This window comes from Polyodon spathula, chromosome 3 (assembly GCF_017654505.1).
Source record: "Polyodon spathula isolate WHYD16114869_AA chromosome 3, ASM1765450v1, whole genome shotgun sequence".
Lineage (NCBI taxonomy): Eukaryota > Metazoa > Chordata > Actinopteri > Acipenseriformes > Polyodontidae > Polyodon > Polyodon spathula.
In genome coordinates, this window is record NC_054536.1 from 24318906 (window position 1) to 24342137 (window position 23232).

A 23232-nucleotide genomic window follows, 5' to 3' on the forward strand; every position below is an offset into this window, starting at 1 on the left:
TATAACAAGACCGATGCACTTGAAAAGAACAAATTAAACTGTGCTGTAGATGTATAAAACTAACTAGACAATATAACAACGTTCAGATGTATTGTAGTAAACTGTTTTAACATGGGTGGAAAATATGTACAAAGTGTAACATTTCTAATATTGACAGATCTGAAAGCAGTACAGGGAAGTGTGTCTGTGTCATTGTAAAAAGAATATATATAGAAAATGTTTGAACTGTACATTTGCTGATTAGTTATATAGTGGAAATTGTTGAAAATAGCAAGAATGCCAGGTAAATTTAGGAAAGTGAAGAGCAACTAGACTGCTTTTCCAGAATTAGTCTTTTGCTGTCGGTTTGCTGTTTTGAGTATTCGTGTGTTTTATTTTAATTTTCAAAAATGCATTTTCCCATAAAATGACATGGATTTGGTATGATGGGGGAATGAGTGTCAATCTATTGCTTGAACATAACCTTAACCTTTGGCAGGAGGAGCAGTCAGTTGCTGCATTTGTGAAGGCCGCTCTTCTATTTCTGTACAAAGTCAACACCTACATGCCCTAAAATCAGACCTGTTTGGGGTGTGTCAGTTATTTGAAGCTGATTCTTCCCTTAAGTTCAGGGGTTTTAAATAAAAGGGAGAAACCAGCTTTTTTATCAAATTAATACTCTTATACTGTCTTGAGTGGAATTCTTTTCTATACTAAAGTGGTCTGCAGTAGGTAGGTAGGTAAGCTGTGTTAAAGTTAGTTACACGGTTCAAATCCAGGCTCGCTCACTGACTGGCTGTGACCTGACTTTACAGCTGATACATAGTTCACACACCACAGTCTCTGTAAGTAGCCTTGGATAAAGGCATCTTCTAAATAAACAATAATACAACCTGTGGTTTAAAATAGTATTTTGAAGCCTGCTTATTGCATGAGTTACTTCAAGGCCCTGGTAGATGCTGTATCATTAAGGTAAAAAACTAGTATGAATCACATTTGTAGAAGAGGTATTGTATCCCTTTTTTGTAATTGACAGATTGATTTACCTGATAGAAACCAGTTGGATCAAAACACCTTTTACAGATCTGAATCACACACCTACAGTACCCAGGGAAATTGCTAGGACCCAATTTGCACTTTTGTGTGGCCAAAATAACCGGCTTGTTTTGGGGTTTATTGGTCTAGCGTGGTAGTTGAGTAATCATGCTGCAATTGTACTGTGTATAATACATATTACAATAATTCATCAAATCTATTTATCTCGCCTACAAACAGGTTTCCAGTTGGAATGAAGTGCTTCAATTTGCTTAGGCAAACAGTAGCTTTACACTAACAATACATTTGTTATCTGGGCTACTGGAACGGTACTACAGTATTTTGACAGGGTTATTGACAAATCTGTCATACCAGTGCATCATTAAGCCTGCAGGGATTAGTAGCGCTTCATTATGCTTGTGCTGTGCTGTGCCCTGGCTAGTATATGGGCACTTATATCTTGATTAAGTGTACACTGGAACCATGTAAGTCAAACTTTCAGCTGTGCTTGGAGTTTTAGCATGACAGTGCTGTCAAACATATTGAGCTTTGCAGCTTTATTAAACAAACTTATAGAATTTGACCATTGATCTCCTATAGAGATCTGTACGTATCCCACACGCATACAAATCCTTAGATAAAAATAAATACAATGAACCACTACTGTACTGTATGTTAACAAAGATAGCGAGCCAAGAAATTGGTCCTAAGCCTCCAGGATCATTACAGATTAGAATTGGTTTGATTTAAATTCCTTTAAAATCAGATAAAGAAATCTGTTCTGTTTGGCCCCATAAGAAGTAATGTCTCAAATCAGACACTACTCATTCGATTTTGTCTTCATGTAGTAATTATAGAAGTAGAACATTGAACATTGGTTCAAAAACTGTCAGCAAGCATGTTGAATTTAATTGTTTGTCATTTAAAGCTGTGACTGCACAACTTGCTATTGTTGCCTTCTGAAGAATCATTTTACACTTGGTACTGTAATTCCCTGCACAGTTACAGGTTTACATTTTACACTTGTTAGGATCTAGGGCTGCAACGAAGGGTACGTTTTGACTTTTGAACGTTCGGAACACATTACCGAAGGAAGGTTTGAACCGCCTGGTACTCATTTGCATAATTTACTGGTGTTGTCGCCATAGCTACTTGTCTACATTTGATTGAAAATCCTATCATTTTACGGGTAATCCATACAAATGGAATAAAACATTAACATGTAGTTTAAAAATCTGTTATGTAGAACAGTAATCACGTTTTTATAATTTAAATAAAAATTAGCCTTGTTTGTATGTAATCGAAGATGTTTGCAATACATACACTAAGCATGCATTGCACAACTGCAGCAGACTTAGGCAAAATAAAGCTTGATTTAACAGTCATTGTTCCAAGCAGGGTATCAGTCACATTTTACTACCACTAAAAATATTAATACTACTACTACTACTAATATGAACTTACGCTTGCAAGTGACCCCAGAGATTGGTTATACCTCCATGATACGAGTCACTTGCACAGTTTGCATACAACTTTTGTTTACGTAATATGCATTAAACAAATCAAAAGATCGAATTTTGCATGTGAGTGACTTTTGATGTCTGTATATATTGTCAAACAGTTTCTGTTAACAGGGGAAAAAAAAAAAAAAACAGTGCGTAAATGGCGTCTAACGAACCTTCGAAAGTTTAAAGCAGTCTCCGAATCCCTGGCCAGTGAGCGATCCTTCAAACACAGCCCTTGGATCCTACCTATATATATATATATATATATATAGATATTATATATATATAGATATATATATATATATATATATAATATATTATACAGCTTTAGAGCTGTCAGTTGATTAAAAATGTTTTATTGCTTGATTTATGGGCATTAGCTGATTAATTGGTTTACATTTTAAAATAAAGGTAACAGTCTCAAAGCAGGTTCTGCACATTAATACTTAAAAAAAATGAAAAACACCACCACTATACATGAATGTAATTATCTTCATTTACAATGCAACACGTGAACACATTGTAACAAATCTAGGGCTTCTTTGACAACCGTAGGTTACGTCTGAAACAAATATATGTAAATGTATACTGTGTTTTTTTTTTTTTTTATCTGTCACAGCAGCACATTGCAATGCTATTTTATTCCTAGTAACTCCCTGTGGCAAAGTGCCCCGCCCCTGTGTGTATTTTGTGTTGTATGTTGTGTGTTAATGTTGGTGTATATTCATTGGTACACGGGATGTAAACGGGTCTGTGTAACACGAATGTTTAAAATGTATATTTGTATTTAGGCACGAGGATTGCATAGCACTTCCCGTGCAAGTAAAATGTAATAATATGTGAGCACGTGGAATTGCACTTTATTAATTTACATGCAGTTGAACTGCGACTCCAATTGAATGATTGGTTGGCAGTCGAGTCTCGGTACAGCTGCATAAAAGCAGCATGTTTTCACTCACTCAGGGTTGTGTGTTTGGGAGGGAGAACAGGGGGAGAGAGAGAGAGGAGAAGCGTAATTATAAATATCAATTGCTACGAGTGCTGTAAGCACCAGCTCCGTACTTGTTTTGTGTAGCGTTCGTCAACCCTGTTTTGTTAGTGTCTACTCGTTTTGTTTGTCTATTTATTTTGGCCTCACCTGCCGTGTGCTGTTTTTGTTACAAACCTTTTATTTTCTGTCTGTTTAATATTAAACTGCGCATCAGCGCCTTCACCATTACAAAACCGGTTCCTGTTTCTGGTCTGACATCATCCACTGCAGCCGTCTTTGTGACACCCCCGTTTCCAGCATTGAAAAGATCTCTGGTTAAATACCATTGTTTATAAAGATACTCGGTAGACCTATTAGTGCGCTACAGATCTGCATTATTGTCAGGTAATTTTCAAGTGCGTTGCGGGTTTACAATAAAACAAACAAAAAATATACAGGTTGTTTTCATTTGTTCAAATAAATTAAGACTAAAATTGAAAAGTAGAACACAGAAGTTAAATTGTACACAACTGTACTAGTACCTGCATAATGCGCTGGAGTGTTTCATTGTTTACTTCCGAAGAATGTCGGCACCTGTCCGATGCAAACTTTTTTTTTATCTCGATGCAGACTTTTATATATATATATCTGTCACAGCAGTACTCTTGCCAATTGGGAAATAGTTGGGAAATTTAAAAAAAAAAAAAAAAAAAAAAAAAAATTGTAAATACAGTTGCTATAGTCTTTTGCATTGGCGCTGTCCACATGACTGACGTTACTGAAACTGTAATCAGGGCGGGTAAGCAGACAGGATGGATAGGTGACCTTTTATAACGTGAAAAAAAATTAAAAATTCAGCTCAATTATTATTATTTTTTTTTAATTGTTAAAATGAGTCGCCGATCAATTCGTTAGTTGATTAATCGGCCTGATTAATCTTAATCAGAGCAGCCATTTTATATATATATATATATATAAAACCATATTTTGAGGAATAATATAATTTGGCAACAGTTGTAAATGACATGTCTGCTCTAATCGCTTAATATTGGGTGCATCCATACACAGAGTCTGTTAAGACTCGGGCCTATTTATTTTAGAATTCAGATTTATACCTAATCAGCCCTTCATGGTTTTGTTCCAGACTTTCCTTGATCACAGGAAGCTAATCTACTGGTGATTCAGAAACGCTGTTTAAAATCGGCTGATACAAGGCTTTATGTAAGCTTATTTGCCTTGGCATGAAGAGCACTATATTAAAATGTGTATTGCATTTTACTGTATTGTGTGTGTGTGTACTGTCTGTTTTTGATTAACCTGTATATTGGCTTTTGTTGTGAGATTGATATGTTCTGTGGATGTAGAACTCAGTGACCTATTTTTTCATGGTGCTGACTGGTAGTAAATTACGGTTTATTGACAAAAGTATAAAAAAAGCTCCATATTTAGTTTTGCACTTGGTGAAACACGAAGCACTGTACACATTAATAATGATAAAGGAATGCCTCCTGTTTGCTTTGCCGGGGAGAATGCCTTTGAGGAATGCACTGCAAGCGACTCAGGATTCCTGTGGTTCTCTGAAAGTGTCATCACAACATATGTGACCTACTAAGTGCCTCTGGATGCTAGAAACGTTAATTACTACACCCTCTGTGTTAATTTGTAAGAGAAAAAAGCAAAGGCATCTTCTGTAAGAAGCATAAGTGCCTTTTTGTTTAGGTTTTTGAAATCCTTATCTGGTGGATTTGGGTCCAGCAATCACCAAGAAAACAACAATCATACTCTGTAACCTTTTGATTTTTAGATGGTGAATAGTGATCCGTGGTGAAGACTATTTTTGATAACGTTAAAGTGAATCCAGTAACTGTGTGGTTGATTGTTAAAGCAAAGTAAAACAAAGGCAAACTAGTGGTTTTGTTGTTTGTGAAAAGTTGGGTTAAAGGTGCAGCAGAGAAGCGAATCAAATAAGTGACTAAGCTGAGTTCTGCCAGTAATGATGCTCTACTTTTCAGATTCTGTTTTGCATTGCAACCAGAAATGTAATGCTAATAGACATTTTATCAAAGGGCATACACTTTGCCTTTTTGAGATGACAGAAGTGGGACAATAAAGTGCATGCAGCTCCTGTGCAGTTGGTCTATTCGGCTGTTGGTAATGTCATCCCGAGGATGTAGTTTGGCTTTCATTCAGCACCTATAGGCATAGTATGACTCTCTGTGGCTACTGTTCCAGAAAAATGACATATTTGCCACACTTCATTGACAAATGCGTATCCTTTTCAGTTGGCATATGAGAACTGGTAAAGTGAAGTTCAAGAATGTTATTTACATATTTAGGCTAGTTATTTGAAAAACATTATGGGCTGTCTAAGTGTGTTTGGAAACTGTTTACCATTTTTAAACTGATATTTTCAGTGAGAACGTCAACTTCATTTAATTAATAGACTCCATTTAATGGACTTTTTTTCCAGTGTTTTGTTACTGATTTTCACAAACACTTCAATTACAACAGTGTACAGGTGTCAAGATATTAGTACTTTTAATGTGATATAATTGTCGGTTAAACGGTTTGTGTGTTATTTGGGATGTACATTTTTGTTTAAACACTTTAACTCTCTGCTGGCTTTGGATTAATTTAACCCCTGCTATTTATAAGCTTGACAACAGGAATTCATTTTGAGGAAGTGAGACATTTCATTCTCTGAAGAACCTGACCTAATCTGCCTCAATAAAGTAGTATTGCTGAAATCCTGAGTCTGATCTTTTTAAACTTCTTTTTATAATAAAAAGGAAGCAACTCCTATGATTTTTAAGCTTTAAATGAATAGTATTTCTCTCTGCATAAAATGCGCCTGGTGGTTTTTGTTTTAAAGTATAAACAGATTATACCACAAAATTGTGTGTGTGGTGTGTTCCCTTTTATGGTGTTTGAGGGTGTAGTGCTGCTGCGATAAATATCACTGGCAGTTATCCAGTTTGCTGGGGACTATATTCCTGCTTCCCCACAAAGCTCCTCAGTTTTCATCTAATGAACTGAGGTGCGTGCTAGGCCTCTCCCAGGTGGACCATACCTTGCTTTAGAATTGTAATGTTGACTGTTGCTCAATGTGAATTATGTTGAGACCACATGCACTATTCACTTGGGGTCCATACCAGCTTTCCAAAGCTAAAACATGAGCTCACTTGCACTGCAGAGGAAATATGTTATACACATTGTTTTCATGTGGATTAGCCATAGTTAATTGGTGCCAAACATTGCAAAAGGATATTGTTCAATGTTTGATCCAGCATTCCCCCACCCACTGGTCTTCGAAATACATAGAAAAAAATGTCCATGTTTTTGTTTTATTTAGTATTTCAAATGTTCTGTTCTTATGAAGAAACAATCATTCTTCCAGGTGGTTAGAGCACAGCTTGCCGGAATTTACAATCACTTTAACCATTGCTAATTCATTCCAGTTATTAGTAGACGTTGTCTGTGTGCTGTGCATTATAATGGCTGTATTTTGCAGTATATACGCAGGGCATTTTGCCCTTATCTATCAAAATCGAGTTTCTCTTTAAATTGTAGTTCGCCAAGATTCCCTTTTAATTGTTTGGTGGAAAATTATGATATCCTGATTTATTATTACGATAAATTATCATCTGGACATTTCAGTTAAATTATTTTCAATAATACCAGTATAGAACAGAATTTCATTGAAATATATAGAATTTATTTATATCATAGAATGCTTTTCTTGTAAAAGTAGCACATGTCCAGACAGTAACCAGACAGTGACACTAAGTGCACTTTAAGTGAGTGCTGTTTCAATAAGAAAAGTAAGAGACAATTGCCTTCAGTCAGGAGCCAAACTCAGTTCTATTGACAGCAGATACAAATATAGATACTGAATGCTTTACTGGAAAGAAGAACCTCTCTTCTCAGTATTATATTGAGTTAAATGGTCACCATTTGGATATTTTTAAAGAACATTTGTGCATGACATAAACAATTAACATTTCATTAAAGCAGGGTTACAAAATAGCACTTGCCCTGGACTCTGTGTAGCATGTCTACATATTTTGTTAATTTAAGTTCTGTTTCAGTAAACGTGGCATATACTATTTGATTTAACAGTGTGATACTAAATTCACTTCTGGCAGAATGTAACCAATTAAAATACAAACAACAACTCAAATGTTTGTTCAGTTTAAAGCTTAAGTCATTTTTGAAGTGGACAGAAGTCTATTACAGTTTTATTAATAATAATAATAATAATAATAATAATAATAATAATAATAATAATACAAAAATCAGAAGATACCTGCCAGCTGTTGATATGGAATATCAGTAATTGGAATCGGCTCAAAAAACCAGTTTGTGCATTGTGCTTTTTACTGTAATTCTTGATTTTAGAGTTATTACTATAAGAACAGGAATAATCATCAGCTGTGAAAGACATGCTGCTGCTGTTCAAACAGTTTTATTACAGCATGTGATGCAGTTAAGAACATAAGAAACTTTACAAACGAGAGGAGGCCATTCAGCCCATCTTGCTCGTTTGGTTGTTAGTAGCTTATTGATCCCAGAATCTCATCAAGCAGCTTCTTGAAGGATCCCAGGGTGTCAGCTTCAACAACATTACTGGGGAGTTGATTCCAGACCCTCACAATTCTCTGTGTAAAAAAAAGTGTCTCCTATTTTCTGTTCTGAATGCCCCTTTGTCTAATCTCCATTTGTGACCCCTGGTCCTTGTTTCTTTTTTCAGGCTGAAAAAGTCCCTTGGGTCGACACTGTCAATACCTTTTAGAATTTTGAATGCTTGAATTAGGTTGCCACGTAGTCTTCTTTGTTCAAGACTGAACAGATTCAGTTCTTTTAGCCTGTCTGCATATGACATGCCTTTTAAGCCCGGAATAATTCTGGTCGCTCTTCTTTGCACTCTTTCTAGAGCAGCAATATCTTTTTTATAGCGAGGTGACCAGAACTGCACACAATATTCAAGATGAGGTCTTACTAGTGCATTGTACAGTTTTAACATTACTGCCCTTGATTTAAATTCAACACTTTTCACAATGTATCCGAGCATCTTGTTAGCCTTTTTTATAGCTTCCCCACATTGTCTAGATGAAGACATTTCTGAGTCAACAAAAACTCCTAGGTCTTTTTCATAGATTCCTTCTCCAATTTCAGTACCTCCCATATGATATTTATAATGTACATTTTTATTTCCTGCGTGCAGTACCTTACACTTTTCTTTATTAAATGTCATTTGCCATGTGTCTGCCCAGTTCTGAATCTTGTCTAGATCATTTTGAATGACCTTTGCTGCTGCAACAGTGTTTGCCACTCCTCCTACTTTTGTGTCGTCTGCAAATTTAACAAGTTTGCTTACTATACCAGAATCTAAATCATTAATGTAGATTAGGAATAGCAGAGGACCTAATACTGATCCCTGTGGTACTCCACTGGTTACCACACTCCATTCTGAGGTTTTTCCTCTAATCAGTACTTTCTGTTTTCTACATGTTAACCACTCCCTAATCCATGTACATGTGTTTCCTTGAATCCCAACTGCGTTCAGTTTGAGAATTAATCTTTTATGCGGGACTTTGTCAAAAGCTTTCTGGAAATCTAAATAAACCATGTCATATGCTTTGCAATTATCCATTATCGATGTTGCATCCTCAAAAAAATCAAGCAAGTTAGTTAGGCACGATCTCCCTTTCCTAAAACCATGTTGACTGTCTCCCAGTACCCTGTTACCATATAGGTAATTTTCCATTTTGGATCTTATTATAGTTTCCATAAGTTTGCATATAATAGAAGTCAGGCTTACTGGTCTGTAGTTACCTGGTTCAGTTTTGTTTCCCTTTTTGTGGATCGGTATTACGTTTGCAATTTTCCAGTCTGTCGGTACCACCCCTGTGTCAAGAGACTGCTGCATGATCTTGGTTAGCGGTTTGTAAATTACTTCTTTCATTTCTTTGAGTACTACTGGGAGGATCTCATCCGGCCCAGGGGATTTGTTTATTTTAAGAGCTCCTAGTCCCTTTAACACTTCTGCCTCAGTTATGCTAAAGTTATTTAAAACTGGATAGGAACTGGATGACATGTGGGGCATGTTGTCAGTATCTTCCTTTGTAAAAACTTGTGAAAAGTAATCATTTAATATATTTGCTATTTTTTTTTTTTCATCTACAATTTTGCCATTTGTATCTCTTAAACATTTAATCTCTTCTTTGAATGTTCTCTTGCTGTTGTAATATTGGAAAAACATTTTGGAATTGGTTTTAGCTCCCTTAGCAATGTTCATTTCTATTTCTCTCTTGGCCTTTCTAACTTCCTTTTTGACTTGCGTTTGCAGTTCTGTGTACTCTTTCTGCGTACTTTCTTTTTGGTCCTTTTTTAATGCTCTATAAAGTGCCTTTTTTCGCTGAATATTTTTTTTAATTGATCTATTAAACCATTTTGGCAATTTAGTTTTACATTTAGATTTGTCTACTTTAGGGATGTAATTGTTTTGCGCCTCTAGTACTACATTTTTGAAGAACAACCATCCTTCTTCTGTGGGTGTTTTCTCTATTTTACTCCAATCTACTTCTGTTAGTCTCTGTTTCATACCTTCATAGTTTGCTTTTCTAAAATTGTAAACCTTAGCTTTAGTCATTACTTTTGGGGTTTTAAAAAGCACTTCAAATGAGACCATGTTGTGGTCTGAGTTTGCCAGTGGTTCTCTGACCTCTGTTTTAGTTATTCTATCTTCGTTATTTGAAAAGACTAAATCAAGGCATGCCTCCCCTCTAGTCGGTGCCTTGACAAATTGTGTTAGGAAGCAGTCATTTGTCATTTCCACCATTTCTATTTCATCCTTCATGCTACCCACCGGGTTTTCCCATTTTATTTGGGGAAGTTGAAATCCCCCATTAGTATGGCTTCTCCTTTGCTACACACATTTCCAATGTCATTGTATAACAGATTATTGTGCTCACCGTCTGAATCTGACGGTCTATAGCATGCTCCTATTATTATGCCCTTTGAATTTTTGTCTGTTATTCTGACCCATATTGATTCGGTTTTATTTTCTTTGTCCAGGTTTAACACCTGGGCTTCAAGACTGTTTCTTATGTATAGCGCTACCCCTCCTCCTCTTCTATCCTGCCTGTCTTTCCTATACAGTGTATACCCACAAATATTATATTTGTCCCCGTCACTCTCAGACAACCAAGTTTCAGTAACACCTATCACATCATAGTTACCTGTTAGTGCAGTAGCTTCAAGTTCTAGAATTTTGTTTCTGATACTTCTAGCATTTAGATAAATACATTTAATGGTTGTCTTACCTGAGTTGTTGTTCTTGTTTTGATGCGGTCTCCCTTCCGTTTTTTTGTTGTTTTCTCCCCCCTTCCTTTCTAGTTTAAATGCTTCTGAACCTGCTCGAGGATCTTTTCTCCAAGTAGACCGGTTCCCTTGTTATTTAAGTGCAGTCCATCCCGTCTATACAGATAGTCCTCGTTGTAGAATGTGGTCCAATGATCAAGATAGGTGAAGCCTTCCCGTGTGCACCACATCTTCAGCCATGCGTTTTGATTAATTATTTCCAGCTGTCCATATGGTCCTTTGCAAAGTTATTTGGTAAAGACTGCAGACTGGTGTTAGTTAAATTATAAAATCTCTGAAGAAATGTTTCTGAAGTATATGGCAGCCGCAGTGTGTATCGGAAAGCTTTGTCCATTCCCAGGACAGCGGTGGCGGATTTCCGGATTACCTTTGGGTGTTGCCTAGTTTTGTAACGCAGTGTTGCATCGCTTACTAACAAAACACATTTTAACAAAAAAGGGTATTCTGTGCTAATTAAGAATTCACAGTTCAGCTTGAATTGATGCCCATTGGTTATTGAAAGACCAGTTCAGACGCTGGTTTATGCAGCAACATGTTAAAGGATGTTAGGATAAAGCTGATGATTTATTATTGTAAATGGTGTCAAGAAAACAACCCTTCAGTATAACGGTGTAATGTTGTTGTGCTCTCAGCATATGGACCTTTAGGGCTTCTATTTTTATGCTTATTTTTTAGGTATTTTCGAGTTTTATGTAAGTCTTTTTTTTTTTCAGGGTTTTCGCTTTTTATATGCTATATGAAATTAGTGTTTTCATTTATTTCCCAAAATGCTTGGAACATTTTTTTTTTTTTTTTAATGTCTAAATAGGTATAGTAGTAACTCGACAGTTGTACCTTCTTTCCTTTACTGTCTTCCACAACGAAATGCTTATGGTCACGGGCACATTCTTTCGGGGTTTCAGGCATTTTTTTACGTTTTGCCACAATTTGCAATTCGGTTTAAATTATTTGGTTTGCAGTAAAGCTTTAAATCCAGCAAGCAAGCCTTCATTCCTAATTGTAATCTCATTTTTAAATCTCGCAAGCAGTCTCCAATGTCTTGTGTGGATATAGGAATATATATATATATATATATATATATATATATATATCTTAATTTTTTTCTAATGGCTCATGTATGTTTGAAAGGAAAAGGATATGTGAATAAGCTTCATCTCCAAACATTTTATTCACAGTGTAGAAGCTGCAGAAGAGCAGTGAAAAGGTAAACTGGCTATCCTCAATCATCTGTTTCTCTTTGTTTTTGGGGTTTTTTTTTACAAAATGTTTGAAAACTATAAAATATCAATAGGCATGAAAATATTTTAAGTCATGTAAATTTAAAACAAAAATAGTAGTTGAAGTACTTAAAAAATAGATGGTGAGTAAGTAGATTCAAGAAAATGCACAGAGTCCGTTTCTTCAATCAGTTGCCAGGTTTATTGAAATATGCAGGGAGTCTGGTCCCAGGTACAGGACATACAGAACTCCAAATTACAATGCTTGCGTGACATTAAATACCCTTCTGTATAGATGGTCCACCTCCCCTTTCTCTGACATTAACCAATGGTCAAGGTAATTTAATTTATTGTGTGAGTGTTAATGTGTGTGTGTCTGTGTGTGTGGTCTAGTGTGACAACCTCTGAACTCAGTGCATTCTTCACACTCCTGGAGACAAAAGGTCCATACATCTGCCTTTTGTTATCTCCTTGCGACCCCCATTGATGCTAGTGGGATTATCTCTTTTGATCTCTCTGAAGTCTAGAGCCTGTTCCCTTCTAGTCCACAGCATTGTTATCTCATTAGCTTGCAGTCATTGTTGGGCAGTTTGTAGACGCATCGTCTCTATCAGTGGTTAGCAGTACATGCAATTTGAACCAAACAGTCTGCTATCTGCAATATTAGTCTCTTTTCAGAAAAGAACACCAGTATAGCTCTGCTAGTCCACATGCGTAGCAAACCCCTAATCAATTCTCAATCCATGTTTTCCAACAGTAGTATAGCATGTAGAAATTAGAAATGTGTAACTAAACTGATTCTTCATCCTACTGTATGAGGATCCTGAACATCAGCTGGACTTAAATTTAACTTTGATAAATAGTTCTGTTCTCCCCTTTGAACCTGCCCCTCTCTCTTTCTGCAGACACTTGTCTCAGCCAGCCTTTGTAGTGAATTGTCTAGGGAGCACTGCTGTTAGGAAGTGTTTACGCACATGCTTCTTTTTTCTTTTTCAATGTTTGTTTAGCTCAGATTACATTTTGAGCCTAGAGTTCCTTGCCAGTGAAACTCGGATGAACAGAAGCTTAGTGCATCCTCCTTAGGCTAGTCATTAGCCTAATTTACACAACTGTACGCTTTGATATGATTTATAAATATAAATAAAACTGCAACACAACTTGTAACATGCCTGAAATGAAGATCTAAAGCTTGCCAAGCCAAATCTAAAATCTCCTGGTAAGCAAGTGGTGACCGTAAAGCACTCCTCATTTTGATCCTGAATATGCATGAGCCAATCCAGAACAAAGCTAGCAGGGTTAAAGCAAAACAGTCATGGCGGCTAACGTTAGTTACAGTGATCACAATCTGTCTTGTGTGCCAGAGTTAACATTTTCAATAGTGGAAACTTACATTAAAACTAAATCTAAGAACTCTGGACAAAAGCATGTTACCAGTGGTGTACAGTATTACGTCTTATGTACATGCGCTCAGTGGTGAGTTAATTTGCAGTTTTATAACATATCTGAGCAGCATATATTTCATACACTTGGTTGCGGTTTGTGTAGACACTAGTGTGAAAGTGACCATGTAAAAATTTACTATATACTCTAAGTGCCATTCTTTTGTAAACAGTATTCATACGCTATAAAAATATAATACATTGTGTGATCCCCACATTTTGTGTTTTTTTTTTTTTTTTTTTTTTTTTTTTTTTTTTTTTTTAAATCATAGTGATCATACTGGGGTGGATAGGCTTACATTTTTTTTTTTTGTTTGTTGGTTTTAATTCTTGCCTGTGTATCTTTTAGTTAGTTGTGCTTGCTTGATCATTTTACCTTGTGGTTTTCCCACCCCTGCAATAGCTTCTTTCCCATCAAAACCAACCAGCTGCTTTCCCTATTGACTGACATGCTTTTAGCCAGTAATATGCTTAGGTGAAATTGTTCAAGTGTAACGGATATCCTGTGAATACTGAAAGGCATTTCAACTCTCTTTAACCCAGTGTTTAAGTGAAAAATAGGCCTACATGTTGCTGCAGTGTATATATTTTTTAAACTGCACACTTGAGACCTGTGTAGCTAATGGGTGCAAAATGTGTGGGATTTATGGAAATATTTTGTTAGCTTCAATTACTTTAACAGTGAATTTCTTTTGTAATTATACTGTATGCTATGCTACACTATAAGGCTCTGCATTTTGAATGTAGCCTATATCTTTGTTGCCATTTTGTCCAGTTCATATCTGCAGGGGTTGGCATGATGACTGAAGTATTTGTATTGTCGAACTACATTTTGAGGGTTTAACTCCAGTCCAAATGAACAGCTGTATGTAATGGGTCTAAAGAGGTGAACTTTTGTAATGAACGTTTCCTTAACTGTATAATGTAGTATGTGTGTGTGTAATAGAAAGCTGATATTCAGCTTTTTTAATGGTTGTCAGTTCTAGATAGTTGTGGTCTGAATATGAATAACCAGCCCACCTGTCTCTGGTAGAAAGTTTTCATTTAGAATATTTCAAAATCGCTCTAATATAGCTGTTCCCTGTACAGTATGTTGAAGAGTGATTGAGAACAGTCTCACAAGACAGTTCACAGAACACTAAGGCTATGTCGGCACCAGGGCTCTCAAACCTTTTTTCTATTGAGGGTTCAGGACTCTCAACTAAACAAAACGAAGGTCACAGAGGAAATGTTAAACAATAAAATAAAAAAAAAAAAACACTAAAACCACAAGCAGATTTTTTTTTCTGACGAAAAAACGAAGAACAAAACAACATAGCAATAGAATCCACAAAAGCAAAATTCTAACTTTCTCTTCAATATTGCAAACTCTGCTCTCTGTACCATAACACTAAGCTCTAGAAAAGTGGGAAGGGAAGTCCTGCTTTCATTACAATTCTTAAAACTGCATCAACATAATTCATATCAAACTTAAATCGAGGGGAGCTTTTTTTTTGTTTACATATTTAATATAGTCAGCTAGTAGTAGGGAGATTTAAATGACTGTCTCTTTCCTTTTTCTTTCTTTCATCTAGCTATGGTACCCAACAAGAACAAGTAACCAGTCAACCCTTAAACTTAACCTACCCTGGCTACTACATGGCTCGACTTTTTACTGTCTTTTAAACATCATACTTTAAACAGATGCAGCAAATTGGCAAAAAAAAATAAATTCTCAGATTTCTCTCTGATCTTGTGCCGGTTCAGTTCTTTTAAACTTCTCTGTGACATTTCTTTCTGTAGGCAACCACAAATAGTTGCTTATGTGAAGTCAGCAAGAAAGCCTGAAATGGATTTCAGCAAAACACCTAACTGTACACAGGTCACATGAAAGGGGTGCAACTCCGTAATGTTCAGTCCTTCAGTCTGCTCTGATCTAAGAAGCTCCCGGGTTCATGTTTTCCAGATCTCCACAGCTGGAATTACAACGCAAAGTGCCTGCCAACATTTTGAAGCTTGCCCCTCATACAATGCAGCTGTATTACATGCATGAATTTATTACATTTTTAATTCTAATTTTTTTTTTTTTTTTTTAATAATCTACTAGAGCTGTGACGATGGTGGTTTTTCTACCATCGATGCATTGTTTTCTTAGAGACGATGCACTGATGAATATTTTTTTCAATAACACAAAAGAAAACATGCGATATTAGAGAATAAACAAAACACACGTTTTCAGATATCTGATGTGAGCACAAAAATGAAATGTTTCTGCGATCTTTCTAATTTTAGAGTAAAAATAAACATTTCCTATGTTCTAATGTAAATAAAAAATACCCAGTGAGTTTCTCTCACAAATGGTTAAATTGATTAAAATGATGTTGCTGGGATACTTGGTTGCTAGTTTTGGAAAACGTGTCTGGTTATTTTTCCACCATAGCAGTGGATCTTCAGTAACATTTAATAGAGTTTCAGAGGTGTATGTTATCACTTCTTGTCTGATTAGGTTTTCCTTGGAGGTCATCTCTGTTTGCTGCCATCCACGAAATAGCAATACAAAGGCTTGTTCTGTCTTAGTTTAGCTTGGTTTGGCTTGTTATGATTAGGAAGTCCAGATTGTGAAATCGGGGATCAAGGAATGCTGCAAAAAGCAGTGGCATAACTTCGTCGCCTGGGTCATTCAGTTGATGTAAAGGGAATTGCTGTGATAAATTAAAACCGTAGTTTCTCACAAGCTTTGTGCTTTTGGACTTAGCAATGTATGTGTTGTGTCCCCTTCACAGGTTTCAATGGGAACTTCGCTCAGTCTGTATTTTATCCCTGACGCAACTGGGTACATGGAACTAGATGTATTGTTTTTCTCTGTGCTTAACAGTACTGTAGCTAATTCAAATGGCTGAAGTAGAGGGGGTGCCTCTGCCATTAGCTTCCACAGTTCAGTAGTTAGAACTAAAGTAGCGGCATCAGACTTTTTTTTTTGTCAAGTCGGGCTTTGACAAAACTGCAATTACTGGCCACTTCAACTCAAACAGATGTTTAAACATATATAATATACTGTGTTCCATCTTGTTTGCACATCCTGTATTAACTTTAGTGGCACTCTTTGCAACTTGCTTTTTTTAAACTGTGCAGCCAGTCTTCTTGCTGTTTCCACTAATGTGTGTACAGATCGAACATCCTCCAAACTGTTCTGAATGCATAGGTTTATATTGTGCTCTGCACAGCGCACACTCGCCCCAAATTCTATGTTGATTTGATTGATAGCTTCTGCTAAATTCACAGCGGTGTGCCTGTCATAATTTTCTTGTTGCTAGTGCTTTTGATTGAAGTTCCCAGCCTCGCGTTATGTAATGACAGGTCACAGTTAAAAAGGCTTCCTGTGCCATACTTGTCCATAACATCAGTGGTGATGGACAGTGAATCGCACTCCTCAGATAAATCTTGTCTAAGCTTTTCTTTTGCACGTTCGTGATTCAGAGTAATCAATTTAGAAATTGTCTTTCGACAGGGCATTGCGTAGCCCCGAGCAGGAGTTGCGATCATATTAAGTGCTGCTCCCTCCACAATGTTAACAGGTCTAACATCTTGTGTAACAACATCCACTGTCAGGTCTGTTATTTCTCTCGTTTTTAATAACGTAGTCGGTGCAAATATAATATTAAGCGGAGGATTGCGCCAATTGCCGGCTAATAATCGGTTATTTTTTTAAGTCATTTTTAACGTTTTAGCCTCTCTAGGTGCTTAACAGAGAAAACCCGCCCTTCAGCTCTCCGACTGGTTAAATGTTGTGTCAATACGAAACACAGCTGTGGTGGGGGGGGGGGAGGGATTGAAAGCAGAGGAGGAGAACTAGAGAACTAATTGCAAAAGGACACTTGGTACTGCATCTCCAGCCAAGCCCCACCACTTGTTCGCTGTATTTTTCACATACCTCTTTAAAGACATGCATACTGATAAATCCTCTCTGGTCACTTGTTTTTATCACCAACCTCCTCAATAATGCAATCCATGTCATTATTTTATTACTGTAGCATCTCAAAAAGCTCTGCAAATGTCCATGATATTCTTTGAGCTCTGGATGCAGAAGCAGCTATCTCCTTTGTTTGTGTCCGTGTTATCTCTTGGGTGCATGGGGCTGTCAGATACACCCTTTTTTCGGCTTCATTTGGCTCCTAACGGTCTCACTTGGCCATTGAAAGGTTTTCTCTGCTTTTTCCGGGGGCTGCCCATGTGGGATTAGACTGACCAACAACTGCAAACCTGATTTTGACAAACCATGCGTGCGTAAAGGATTATTATTATTATTATTATTATTATTATTATTATTATTATTATTATTATTATTATTAATTTCTTAGCAGGCACCCTTACCCAGGGCAACTTACAGTTGTATACAAAAAATACATATTACAGAATTACAGTACAAGAGCAAGATACAACCATATTTAGCACTTTAAAACGGTTTAAGTATGTAGTGTGGACAGGGCCATTAAACTGTGCCATCAATACTAGTATATTCTAGCAGTAATGTTTGTGAATGTATTACAGGTGGATTGAGGATTACTCTTGTGAATTGAAAGACTCCATGCTTGTTCCTCTATCCACCACCCTACTAGCTCTTCATTAGTACTTGCATTATTGTGTTTTATGTTTTGACTTCAGCTGCTGTTTGATAGACAAGAACATGCTCAATAAAAATGGGACGTTATTTTGTTGTAGGGACAGAAGAACATTCTCATTTGAGACTTTCATTATTGATAATAATATGGTAATGAAAATAGAAAGTGATAGACTGTAGCCATAGGCACCTGTCATGTTTGCTTTTTTTGTGGTCTGTTCTTGCACAGCATAATGATGTAATTTAGTTTCCTGTGGTCTTTTGCATAATACATGGAAAGTAGTGTTTTCAGTTTACAGTAAGTCTTTACAGTAAGTCTCTTTACTGTTTGTCTATTAAGAAAACATTCTCATGAGTAAAAGCAGTTATTTATATGAAAATTTAAAAAGTGTTCAGGGTATTGCTTGTGTACTAGGAGCCCCCTCCCCCCCCACCCCCTGAAGTGCAGAAAGTTGATTTTTTTGATAAGCATTCTAACCAAATTGCATTCTAGGATTGATCCTGTTAGTTTAATCGCAGCTAACAGCATATACATCAAACCAACCTGCAATGTGTAACATTTTTTGCAATTTTGAACAGCTGTAGTAATCTAGGCCAGTGGTTCTCAGCCCTGGTCCTGGGGACCCATGGTCCTGCTGGGTTTTGTTCCAACCGAGCGCTCAATTACTTAATTGGACCCTTAATTGAACTAATCAGAGCTTTTATTTTTAAAGAGTTGGGGATTTCAAGTTAAATATAAAATTCATGTAAGGAACTTGAATTTCCCAACATTTTGTAAGCTAATCAATTAAAGTAAAATTAAGCAAGTTATTAGTTCAGTTAAGGGTTCAATTAAGTAATTGAGAGCTCAGTTGGCACAAAACCCAGCAGGACTGTGGGTTCCTAGCACCAGGGCTGAGAACCACTAATCTAAGTCCACTTATCAGCTGGGCTTATAAGGCTTGTTGTGTTTTTTCAACTTAATGTTGGTTATAGCAACTCTTTTGTGATTGATTTTGGACGCAGTGCAGAACATGGGCAAAAGTAACTGATTTGTTAACAAAAACAACTTGATAATCAAATCTAAATTAAAATTAAATGAATTTGTGTTGCTGTAATAAGCTGCTGTTACAAACAGGCATGTCTAACAGCCTGGCCCCATACATTTGAATATGTGCAAATGATATGGTGTGGCAGTTCCTGTAGCAGTTACTGTGAAGTGAGAGTTTTACATTCAGTTTTTAAATGTGGGATTATGAGCAGTGGTGTTCTGTGAAAAGATGGATGTTGATCTGTTAAATGCAGGATAATTAAGTCTTTTTTTCTGTATAGTTTTTCAAAGAGGGGTGTTTTTAAAAAATAAATAAATAAAGAACTTCATTCCAGAAACATAGCTAGGCAATGATGAGGGGCATGTCTGGTAGTTTTGACCAGCTTTGTGCTTAATGAATTGCATCAACACTGTCAAAGATTGTCAAACAGTAGATTAGAGTTCAAATGCTAGGCCAGTTTTGTTTTAAGTCATGTTTTAAAATATTTTTGCCAATTGTTTTTGTTCTATTTGGACTCCAGTGAGTGTGAGTGTGAGTGTTGAGAATATTTCAGTAGCAGCTATTTTCTGCTTATTGGTTGCAAATCCTGTCTGTATTGTTAAACTATTCTTGCTTTCTCAGTATCTTTATTTTCTCAGATTCTTTGCTGCCATTATGTGGTCAGCCTTGTCACTCTGCTGCCAGCTCTTAATGCAAGGTGTCTACATGTAGCTCACATCCATTCACTTCTCTTGACTTTTTACAATTCCGTCTGGTTCTGCATGGCATGCACCTTTCAAACTGGCTTTGAACATTTTCTGAACACTTAATTGGCACCCAAATCAGAACCACTACCCACAGTTTATTTAAAGGGCAGGCATTTTTTTGCATTTTTGTCATTCCTCCTTTTGTGACACATTAGTCACTTGATACACATCTTGCTTTGGATTTTGCACATATACTCATGTTGGTGTTACCAGCATCTAGTTTTTTGTTTTTGTTTCCTAGTGCTGGTCCTAAGGGAGATAACATCTATGAATGGAGGTCGACAATCCTGGGACCCCCTGGGTCAGTGTATGAGGGAGGCGTCTTCTTCCTGGACATCACATTCACACCTGACTACCCTTTCAAACCACCCAAGGTAAGAACCTTTCCAGTGCTTCAGTTTGCTTTCTAACGCCCTTAATTGCACTTTTTTGCACAACATGAAATGTGGTCAGAAGTGTTATGGGGTGGCAACTGCCATTTTAATATTGGTTTCTAAACTCTGTAATCGATTAATCAACCTAGACAATATGCAAACAGTTGAGATGGTGTGATTCCAGTTGAGGTGGGCCAATCCATTATCTCAGTGATTTAAAATTACACCAACTTTTTTTTCCTTTTTTTTTCCCTTTTTTTTTTTTTTTTTTTTTTTTTTTTTGGCGAATTTAGAATTTAAAAAATAATTTAGGTTTAGTTCACGAGAGTGGTTATTTTGACCAGCTTGACACAGTCTCGCCAATTGGGGCTTGCGTTACACAGGTTTGTTGCATCATCACATCATGTGCCCTGGAACCCTTCACTCCATCACAAGTGATTCTATGTATCAACAAGGTCTTGATCATGAATTTTGCAACCGTGCTAAATAAGTACACAGGAACACAAATATATCCCTTCTCCGTGATGGATTACCATATTCTGTGGGCATTGACGGAACATAATGGGTTTGGGGATCTAACAGTGTCTGTAGCACCCATTGGTACCGGGTAATCCTGTAAATAAACCAGGAATAACTTCATGTCTGTTCTGGTTTTTTTTTTGTTGATGCTACCTGTTTTGTTAGCACTGATGGAGGATAAGCCTGAGATCACCTCATTTATGTTCTCTTCAAATAATCTGTAGACCCAGTGCTTGTAAGGAATCCATTTGCTTATTTAAATATGTCTACTGTATTTGTCACGGGACCCTGTACCTGTCGTACAGGTTGTAAATGGCTTGAGACATTAAATAAGTGCATTTTCATTTATTGATGTCAAACAGTATTGCTTTTGTCAAATTATCCTCCTGCTTTACAACACTGCTGGAAAGGCCTGTCTCCAAAGAATGTTTGTGCAGTGAAAAGTATTGAGGCTTATAATCAACAGAACACACACAGGTACACTTGATAATGGAGGGAATTACTATGAGTAACCTCCTCCCACTAGATTGCATGCATGCCTTTTCTTCGCATTTCTTTGCATTACACACAGCCTGACTCAAAGAAGCAATTTATTGTAAATTGTCTTCTGATTTATTTTAAACTTTTAGTTCACCAGACTTTAAGATGGCAAGTTTTGATCACTATAGTTAGTAACTGATTTGTAGAAATTGCTCATCAATTGAAACTAAACGACATTTGTTTCATATTTAAAGTGAACCAATGAAACCTGAAAATTGAAACACACAGAACTGTAGTGTATTTTTATTTAAGTTCACTTAACTTACTGATGCAATGCTCAGCTAGGACCACAAGAGGGTACTCAAGTGTCCACTTAAAATTACATTTTTATTTAAAAGTGCAACCATGAAGTGTGGCAAAAATAACAACGTAGCTATGTTGTCAAAAACCTTCAGGCGTAGACTTTTTACTGTACATGTTCTTCAGTAAATTGTGACAGCTGTAGAGATGCATTTTGCACTGGCTGCTCACCTTAAACAGGTGCCCCCATTTAGACTTCAGATTGGATTATTAGTCAAGTGGCTGGTCAAGGGATAACATGTCAGGTGTTGGGAATTCTGGCTTCACATGATGCCAGATAGTGACAAAGATTTTTGACTGAAGTCCAGACTGCTTGACTTGTTCAAATGCTGGAATCTGGGGATGCACAAAGACTTGTCTGGTCAATTCACTGTGACCCCTTCTTTTTCCAGATATTGGACACATTATCAGTTTGTATACTAAGTGTCCTAGACAATGCTTGGGAGGGGATGTCAACCACACCATGTGATAGCCGATATCTACACAACGGAGCACTGAGGAATCACCAGCCCATTGCACATGGGCTCAATATCCATTTTATTACTCCTCATAAGTGACCAAACTGAGCTAAATGGATTGCAAGTCTGGTTTGAGGTCAAGACCAGCTACATCTCCTCGAATCGCCCCACAACACAGAAGAGACCCTGGATTACTGCCTTGATCAGTAGAACTGGCAGCTCCAATATTCAGCATGTTCACTGATGAGTCCAGAAAAGATTGATATGTTCGAGTATCCTGAGGAGAATGATTTACTCAATTCAGCATCGTTGAATATGAGGGTCTCATTTGTGGTGTGGGGAGGCATCTGCACTGGAAGTTATTCTGATCGTACTCCGCTTCCAGAGTGCAGATTTACAGCTCTATGATACATAGGCACAGTCTTGGACCCTGTAGTAAGACCATTTGCTAGTGCAATTGACCCCGAGTTTGTTCTGATGCAAGATGATGCCCATTTTCATACTGCCAGGATTGTCCTGTATTATCTTTGACCAGGATACTACAGAGATTATGGTCAAGCCAGCGAGAAGTCCAGACCTATAATCCTAGGACATCGTGCTCACCAGCATTCAACCCTCCACGTGACATCACTGGCTGAAGAATGGGAATGGATCAGAAGCCTGCCCTGTGGATGTATAGATTGCATCAACATACTGAAACCTTCATTATTGGACCACAATTTATTATATGTAAAGTAAAAAATAGTTAAGATTGGTGTATGTTCTAAAGAATTTGTGCCAACATCTGTTTTAACATCAGACCATATCTCATGCCTTTGCAAATCAATCTTAATACTTGTTTTGTCAAATAAATCTCGAGCAAAATTTGTCGGTGACCTTGATCTGTAAGCTAATGTGACTTCCAACCAACACGGAGGAAGTTACTGGGAGGGGGGGGGGGGGTTAATACTATAGCCATTGATGTATAATTGTTTTTGTTCTTTCTCCATTTCCATATACTAATATAATTGTTGTATACTTAAATATTGCTTTGAAATTCAGTTCAGATCTGTATTCTACGATTTTCTATCAAATTTGCTTATGGAAATCATCCTCCATATACACAAACCCTAACTACCCCACTACCCCAAGCCAGCTGG

The 23232-nt window shown here is 36.9% G+C and overlaps 1 protein-coding gene across 1 annotated transcript in view; it reads left to right on the forward strand.

The window, feature by feature from the left end:
* LOC121312881 (ubiquitin-conjugating enzyme E2 E1) overlaps positions 1-23232 on the forward strand; it is a 28117-nt gene that overhangs the window by 3382 nt on the left and 1503 nt on the right. Inside the window, exon 4 of the mRNA XM_041244759.1 lies at positions 20144-20276. Within this exon, the coding sequence (XP_041100693.1) occupies positions 20144-20276 (133 nt within the window). The remainder of the gene's footprint in view (positions 1-20143; positions 20277-23232) is intronic.